General features: G+C 44.0%; 1 protein-coding gene across 1 annotated transcript in view; it reads left to right on the forward strand.

Annotated features, from left to right (window-relative positions):
• Positions 1 to 240: 240 nt before the first annotated feature.
• wdr1 (WD repeat domain 1) overlaps positions 241 to 8,914 on the forward strand; it is a 10,941-nt gene continuing 2,267 nt past the window's right edge. The window contains exons 1-11 of the mRNA XM_016531190.1: positions 241 to 474; positions 2,121 to 2,242; positions 3,356 to 3,446; positions 3,516 to 3,663; positions 3,743 to 3,923; positions 4,259 to 4,336; positions 4,951 to 5,031; positions 5,106 to 5,339; positions 5,413 to 5,500; positions 6,198 to 6,354; positions 6,432 to 6,519. Coding sequence (XP_016386676.1) covers positions 303 to 474; positions 2,121 to 2,242; positions 3,356 to 3,446; positions 3,516 to 3,663; positions 3,743 to 3,923; positions 4,259 to 4,336; positions 4,951 to 5,031; positions 5,106 to 5,339; positions 5,413 to 5,500; positions 6,198 to 6,354; positions 6,432 to 6,519 — 1,440 coding nt within the window. The 5' untranslated portion in view covers positions 241 to 302. The remainder of the gene's footprint in view (positions 475 to 2,120; positions 2,243 to 3,355; positions 3,447 to 3,515; positions 3,664 to 3,742; positions 3,924 to 4,258; positions 4,337 to 4,950; positions 5,032 to 5,105; positions 5,340 to 5,412; positions 5,501 to 6,197; positions 6,355 to 6,431; positions 6,520 to 8,914) is intronic.

Genomic DNA, 8,914 nt, shown 5'->3' on the forward strand with positions numbered 1-8,914 from the left:
GTTTTTTTCTGTATTTTTTATCAAATAAATGCAGCCTCTTTTAAACTTCTTTAAAACACATTATTGATCCCAAACTTTTGAACAGCAGTGTGTAACGTTATATATATATATGCAAACCCATGGCTGGATTTCAAAGCGAAGAAACACGGGTCTAAATGCTCAAAAGGTGAAATCAGTTGACGTTTACAGAAAGCATATCATAAACATAAACACCACCATCGTTCGTTTCCTCCCGTTCCACGTCACTTCCGGTCGGGCGTGCGCGCGCAGGTCTGATCGAGCCCGAACGCTCTTTACTATATATGGGCAAAGCCGAGCCGTCCCGCGCCGCCGCCTCTTCCGCGTTCAGCGCTCCGCTGGTGACAGAAGCGCACCGATCCCGGGCCGTTTCAGCCGCCTCAGCCTTCAGTCACACAGCCGCTCATTCATTCGTCCACCGGAAGAGAAATAAAGCCGAGATGTCCTACGAGCTCAGTAAGTGACGAGCCTGTGTGTGTTAATGGCCTGGTTCACTCCGCTCGGATCCTTGACGGAAGCATATCCATAGTAACGTTACTTAAATACTATGGCAATACCATTATTCACGTCCAGAAGGTTGGTGTTGTAACGGGAGGTTTTTGTGAATGCTTAAAGTGTGTATTTGTATCACGGTGCATAGTCTGTGTAAACCTGTGATTGAGTCCCAAACATTGATCAGTCACAGTGATGGGGAGTCGACTCCAAAAGAGTCGATTCCTCGACTCTGAACAGCCCTGAAGTCGGAGTCGACTCCTGCAGTGGAATCGGACTAATTTGGGCAGTCACGCTAAACGTGTGTTGTTTTAGTAAGGGGAATTTAAGGCATTGCGTCGGGGGGGAAATAAATTAAGACTGCAGTCTTGTGTTATTCCTTCTGACCCTGTTTTGATGTAAAGTAAATGGAGTCGACTCCGAACAGTTTGGAATCGAACACCCCTAATCAGTGAGTCTGAGCAGCCTGACACTGATTCAGCCAATGGCGCGCGTTTGAGGGCGGGGCTATCAGTTTGTTTGACCAATGGTAGACGGGTGTGTTTGAAAAAACGGTCATTTTTGCAGCTCTGCTGAGGCCAGATTGATAAACAAAACATTAAGGATAAAATTTGTAGTTTCTAACTTAAGGGGTGTGTTTGAAAAAACGGTCGTTATTTTTGCAGCTCTGCTGAGGCCAGATTGATAAACAAAACATTAAGGATAAAATTTGTAGTTTCTAACTTAAGAATAAGATAATAGTTCTGTTTTGTATTCCCTAAAATGCTATATAATTTTCTTAATATTTTGTTTTATGAAACATTCAACTTTGACTTAAATACGCAAAGGTGACATGTTTAATTTACATTTATGCATTTAGCAGAGGCTTTTAGCCAAAGTAACTTACAAAAAAGTAACACACATGAATTTATTGGGATGTTTCAAATAATTAACATTGCAAAACTGTTAAACTTGCGTATAATGTGTGTATTTAGCCACTCCTATGTTAACTTTACTATGCATGACTGTTCATTTGTGTCATAATGTCATTTTTAAAGTTTTAGTTCACTTCCAGAATAAAAATGAAGGTTTTTGAGGAAAACATTCCAGGATTTGATCTTCAGCCCGTTGCTCCCCATTGAAGTCCATTAAATGGAGAAAAACCCTGAATGTTTTCCTCAGAAACCTTCATTTCTTTGCGACTGAAGACAGAAAGACGTGAACATCTTGAGTGAGTCAATTATCAGGAGATTTCTATTCTGGACGTGAACTAATCCTGAGATGAACTTACTTTCGTACTTTTCTAAATTGCTTTTGTCTACTCGTGTTCTTGTTTCTTCTCGTTTTCCTTCATGTACTAAATAGTTTCCAGCATAAGATGGTTAATGTTGCTAAACGAACACATTTGATGCTTTTAACATTGAGAAAAATGATTGCAAGTTTCTTCCTATTTTCAAAAATAAAGCTTAAGTTAGCGTTAAGATTTGTCTGTATTGTACGCGATTTATTGACGCTAACGAAAAATGTTCAAGTAGCTACTTTTTAAGAATTGCACTTTCTTATGAACCTCTAAAGAAACTTCTCTTAGAATTTAGCTTCAGAAGAACTTTAGCGTTTTTCTCCTCCCGCAGAGAGCGTGTTCGCCAGCCTTCCGCACATGGAAAGGGGCGTGGCCAAGGTCCTGGGCGGAGACCCCAAAGGGAACCACTTCCTGTACACCAACGGCAAGAGCGTGATCATCAGGAACATCGAGGTGAGACCATCGTCTCAAAGCAATCTCATGGGTTCGGTGATGAAAACGAACTGTTTCGAAAATTGTTCCCAGTTTGTCCAAACAAAGAAGAATTACGTTTATCGTAACGCATGTATCGGAGAAGCTTATAAAAGACTTTTGAAGCAGATTGGTTTTCAAACACTTGCTGCAATTCTTCTGTACAGAAGTTTTTCGTATTTTACGAGTTGTGATTACAGCATCAGGTGCAGGTCTCTTTGATCGCAGCAAGACTGCGATGTACCATTTCTACAATACAAATTCAGCAACGTTTTTAAATCTACTTCTAAATTATGAATACAGCATGTGCATTGAGTGTGTTTTTGCTTTGTTACATTAAATCGTGATATATATATATTCTTTCATAATTGTACTATACCATGGTATTTTGTACATATAACATGCAAAAAATAATTATTTCGTTAATTTCAGCAAATTTAGCATCAATACAGACGCCGAATCCAGTGTTTCCCCACAGACATGCCTACAGCTTAAAGAAACTTCAGTTCCTCACTCATAATAATTATGGCATTGTGGTGCCATTCATGTGCATTCAGCGGCTAAATACGATCGTTCTGACATGACTTGGACGCACCTTACTATTTCTACAAAAACCGAACGTTTTATCGCTGCTTCTACAAAATGATGAGTAAAGAAAGCACATCGGGTGTCTTTGCTTTACTGTGTTTTTATTCAGTTTATCAAGGTGCTGCAAATGTAATAGTTATTAATTAATTATCATGTCTTGCACATGCAGATTAGTTTATTGTAAATGCAATTTTTTTTAAATTTAACAAATTTGCATGCACCCAGCATGCTTTCTCACTGACATGCACTGCATGCACAAGTTTCCCGTTAATAATTTTGTGCATTCGTGTGAATTCAAACTCGTAAATGTGATGATTGCTGATGTGATTCCTGTGAGCGTTTCATGCTATGTTTACCACGGTCATGACAGGAGCTGAAGTCAGTATTTACTAAATTGGGTGTTTGTTTGCAAACTAATTAAAGCGTCTGGGTTATTAGTGTTTATAGTGTCCCCTGTTCATTCACTGTTTTTCGCATGTAACCTCCCTCTCTCTCTCTCTGCTCCAGAACCCAGCGATCGCAGACGTCTACACCGAGCATCCTCATCAGGTTATCGTGGCCAAATACGCTCCCAGTGGATTCTACATCGCATCGGGCGGTGAGTGCCGCTCCGTCTGAGCTCTGAGATCCACCCCGCGTGTTCTTGAGTGTGTCTCTTTCTGCACAGATGTGTCGGGGAAGATCCGTATCTGGGACACGACGCAGAAGGAGCACCTGCTGAAGTACGAGTACCAGCCCTTCGGAGGGAAGATCAAGGACATCGCCTGGACCGAGGACAGCAAGAGGATCGCCGTGGTGGGGGAGGGGCGAGAGAAGTGAGTGACAGCCGCAGGCCACGCCCCCAGCCGCTCGAACCCAGCGCGCTCATGCTGTCCTGTGTGTGTGTCTGCACAGGTTCGGCGCGGTGTTCCTCTGGGATTCGGGCTCGTCGGTCGGAGAGATCGTGGGTCACAGTAAGATCATCAACAGCGTGGACATCAAGCAGACGCGGCCGTATCGTCTGGTGACCGGCAGCGACGACAACTGCACCACTTTCCTGGAGGGGCCGCCCTTCAAGTTCAAATGCACCATTAGCGTAAGTGCATGCGTTCTTCACAGGCATTCAAAGTGTACATCAGTTTATAAAACGGTGTGTGTGCAGCTGTTCATCTGATCATAACGAACTGATCCTAGGCCTGATCAGATGGATCATATTACAGTCAGAAATCGCCCGCAGCACCCTAGCAACCACACAGCCGTGCCCTAGCAACCCAGCCGAGCGCTGTTGTAGATCTGATGTGTTTATACGGACGGGCCGCTCCTACCTGAGCGATGGCTATCGGCTCACTTCCTCCATCAGCTACACTTACATTAGCATTGTTTATTCAAACATGTGTAGCTACTGAGTGAATGCTGTGATGTTGGTTGCAGGATCACAGTCGCTTCGTGAACTGCGTGCGGTTTTCTCCGGACGGGAATCGTTACGCATCGGCCGGAGCCGACGGACAGGTGAGACGTTTATTCGATCACATTTGTAATAATAATAATCATCGTCATCAATATTAGGATTTTATTTAGTGATGTATTACTACATTTTCATTTTATATTCTAAATTTTATTATTTTATACTGCACAATAGCGGAGTAAAAAATTGTGCATTTAATTTTAAAATAATCACTTCAGTTTGTAGTTATATGATTAATATTAATATTGTTTTATGATCATTGTTTTAAAAAATAATGGAAAATATAATACACTACTATACTGCAAAAGAAAAAAAAAGTTAATTAAAAAAAAATGTATCACTATTAATATTTAATAAATATTTTTATATAATGTGTGTGTGTAGTTTAATAAAAAATTATAATTTTAGCTATTCTATTAGTATTCTAATTAAAAAAAAATTTATGAACATTATTAAAGAAAAACATTGAATAATGATATATATATATTAGTACTTCAAAATAAATAAAATAAAAAGTATGTAATTTTTTTTAAATTATAGTAAAAAGATAAATTTACAATATTGATATGTACATCTTCATTTTTTCATTTTCAAACATTGCATTGATTACATTGCTCTTATTTTGCATTGTTCACGCTTGTTTCTGTCTCCTGCTCAGATTTTCCTGTATGATGGTAAAACGGGAGAGAAGCTGGGGTCTCTGGGAGGAGAGAAGGCTCACGATGGAGGCATTTACGCTGTGAGTGTTCGTCAGTGTGACGCAGGAGGAGGAGGATGATGAGGATGATGATGAATGATGCTCCTCTTCCTCAGGTCAGCTGGAGTCCTGACAGCACGCAGCTGATCTCGGCGTCAGGTGATAAGACGGTCAGACTGTGGGATGTGGGCAGCGGCGTGGCTGTCTCCACCTTTAACCTGGGCTCAGATGTTCAGGACCAGCAGCTGGGCTGCTTGTGGCTGAAGAACCACCTGCTCAGTGTCTCTCTGTCTGGATACATCAACTACCTGGACAGGAGCAACCCGGACCGGCCGCTGCGCACCATCAAGGTGAGACACCGCCTGCTGCTTCAGCTGCTCTGAGATCAGCAGAGTGACGTGTTATTACTGTGTTATTACTCAGGGACACACCAAATCCATCCAGTGTCTGACGGTCCATAAGGCGGACGGCCGATCCAGCATCTACTCAGCCAGCCACGACGGACACATTAATATCCTTAAGTCAATCTGTCACTCATTAGCAATAAACAAACACAACGTGTGCTGTCGTCTAGCAGAGTGCACTTAGAATGACACCAAACGTCAGTATATCAGGGCAAAAATATGAGTTTTCCTTATACTCCCATATGATATAGTTTAGCAATACCACAGTCAATCAACAATAAGTTAATATTGCGAGTTATATTTTAAACAATATTGTCAGTGTTGCTTCATTACTGAATGAATCTGCGTTTTTGCATGAAGCAGTTGAGTGAATGATTCAGCGACTCACTGCCACTGAAGCATCATTTCATAAAAAAAAAAAATTAAGCGAAAATAATTATGCAATGTGAATGCACTCAAGCTGCAGAAAACTAAATGCACATCAGATGCAGCTTCTGTGCCGCTGCTGCAGTGCAAAGATGGATTTTCTTGATAGTGATTTAAATCAATTGGGAACAGCTTATAGTGTCTAATATTTGAACTGAATTTATTGATTAAATGTAAGAATTTGACATAAAAGATGCCTTATAAAGGTAAAAATCAGCTGGAAATGTAATTTCTGTCACTGCTGCGAACTGACCAGCGCACAGAACATAAAGAACAGTAAGCTGATCACGAGCACAAACACACGCAAAATGCGGCCTAATTATCATTAGACAAAATCCCAGTAAATACGCAGACCTGAATCCTTGACCTGATCTGCACATTACTGGGACTCTGAGAGTGGCGAGAACGAGGAGTTTGTGGGTAAAGGACACTCAAACCTGGTGTCCAGGATGACTGTGGACGAGTCGAGCCGTCTGGTGACCTGCAGCATGGATGACACGGTCCGCTACACCGACCTGAGCAAGAGAGAGTACAGGTGAGCCTCACACACACACACCTGTGACCAGACACCTGCTGAAGCTCACCCGCTCCATGTGTGTGTGTGTGTGTCAGTGCGTCTGATGTAGTGAAGATGGACATGCAGCCCAAGTGTGTCAGCGTGGGTCCAGGAGGTCTCGCTGTCACCGTGTGTATTGGACAGGTACAGAAACACACACACACTCTCTCACTCTCTCACACACACACACTGTAGCTGAGGGGCTAAGGACTGTAAGGCGCTAGCTTTTGCTAAGTAGGTGGAGTTGATCCGCGTGTGCCGGTTAGAACACCAAAGCCGGAGAAGGAATCGAGTTCACCAGATTTATTGTTACAGGCATATGCAGAGGGGGAGCCAGATTATAGCGAAGTGCATTATCCAGTTCTCAGATTGTGCACATATTATAGATGAGCATTAATACTGATGCAGAGCAGTATCATCTTGAACCTTATGTCCTTTGACGGGTCAGCATACACTCATGTATGTGGGTGTGGTTTTCTCTCTGGACGCACACAAACTTAAACACTCAAAGGAACATAAAGATAATCGTATGATTGCCGTTTGTAACGGAATCGCATGGCTCATTCCCGCTGAGGACCAATGATGGCTGATGCAATACTAGATTGCGATTGCGCGGCGCTGTGAAGCACTCCACAGAATGAAACGGCATTCCGCCAAAATAAAAGTCCCCGCGATAGAGAAAAGAGCGCTTCTGTGCGTCTGCATTAATGAGCCTTTTGCACAGCCGCCCCCAAATTGTGTACAATTTGTCCCTGGGAAAGGCTCACTTATCAGCCTCTTCTGTAGGCCCTACGGCAGAATCCATCTCCTCATCCGAGTTTGGGATAGCTGGGAGGAGAATGAGGCGGGCAACTGGTCTGGTGTAGATTTTGTCTTTAATCTGGACTTCTGCGGACCTTACTCGTCCATCAGGGCTCTGGTGTACTTTAGTTACTTTGCCAATCGGCCAAAGAGCTCTAGGAAGTTGCGGGTCCATCAACAGAACAACAGAGTCGACCGCAAGATCCACTGTGGTGGTATGCCACTTTTGCCGGTGCTGTAAGGTTGGCAGGTAGTACCTTATGAACCTAGACCAGAAATGGTCTGCCAAAACCTGACAGTGCCTCCATCTTCTCGTGCTCAGGCCTTCGCATTTGTTGTATACCACCTGGGGTAAAGCACCATCCAGCCGCCCCATCAAGAGGATGTTCGGAGTGATTGCATCCAGATCTGCAATATTGGATGAGGTATATCCTAGCGGCTTTGTGTTCATTATTGCCTCGACTTCCAGCAAGACGGTACGGAGAACTTCTTCGGAGACCGGCTGAGCTCCTATAACTGTATACAAAGCGGATTTAACCGATCTTATCTCTCGCTCCCATGTTCCACCGAAATGGGGAGCTGCTGGGGGGTTGAAGTGAAAGGCAATCTTCTGCTTCATTAGAAGTTGCTGAAGCTCTGAGGATAGACCATCAAATGTCTCACGCAGCTCTTTCTCTGCTGCCTTGAAATTAGTGCCCTGGTCCGAGTAGAGTTCAGCTGGTGTACCTCTACGGGCAATAAACCTTCTGAGGCTCATTAGAAAGGAGTCTGAATCCAAGCTGTGTAGGAGGTCCAGGTGCACCGCTCGTGTGGTGAGGCATTTGTAAATGATGCCCCATCTTTTCTCAGAGCGGCGTCCTAACTTTACCTGAAAAGGCCCAAAACAGTCTACACCTGTGGAGTAGAAGGCCGGCTTATGAAGACGTAGACGGGCCGCGGGTAAGTCTGACATCTTGGGCACCGATGGCTTAGCCTTCCATCTTCTACACTCCTTACAGAGATGTTGTACATGACGGATCGCCTCTCTCCCGCGCAGGATCCAGAAGATGCGGCGCATTTCTGCATATACCCGTTCAGGTCCCGGGTGGCAAAGACGAACGTCATACTCCTGTATAAGGAGCTTGGTGGCTGGATGTCTAGGATCCAGGATGATCGGATGTCTGAATGCAGGATCGAGAGCTTCAGCCCGCCGCAATCTACCACCAACACGTATGATCGCCTCCTTTGGGTCTAACTCTGGGGACAGGGTAAGTAGGCGACTGCTATTAGATACCGGCTTGCCCTCCTTGAAGTGGTGCAGTTCTTCTGGGAAACAATCATGCTGGATTCTCTTGTAGATCACCATTTCTGCTTGTTGGTAATCTGAAGCAGTAACAGGGTTACCCTGTCCAGCCGCCCCGTGAAGCTCACGCACCACAGACTCAACCAGATCCTTCCAAGCGTGTTGGCCACTTTGTAGAGAACATGGCCAGTCCATGTTAGTCACGATACCGCAGGAGACTGACTTTCTGTATTCTGAAGAATCTGGATCAAGCAGCTTTGGAAGTTGGGTTGGCCAGACGTCGGGTCCCTTGTGGAGGAACGAGGGCCCTACTCTCTCACTCACACACAATCACACTTACACAGACATACAAACACACATACTCACACTCACACACACACTCACTGGCTCACGCACACTCACTGGCTCACGCACACTCACGCACACACACACACACACTCACACACACACACACAC

This window comes from Sinocyclocheilus rhinocerous, unplaced genomic scaffold (assembly GCF_001515625.1).
Source record: "Sinocyclocheilus rhinocerous isolate Xijiao unplaced genomic scaffold, SAMN03320098_v1.1 scaffold2319, whole genome shotgun sequence".
In the NCBI taxonomy this organism is placed as follows: Eukaryota; Metazoa; Chordata; class Actinopteri; order Cypriniformes; family Cyprinidae; genus Sinocyclocheilus; species Sinocyclocheilus rhinocerous.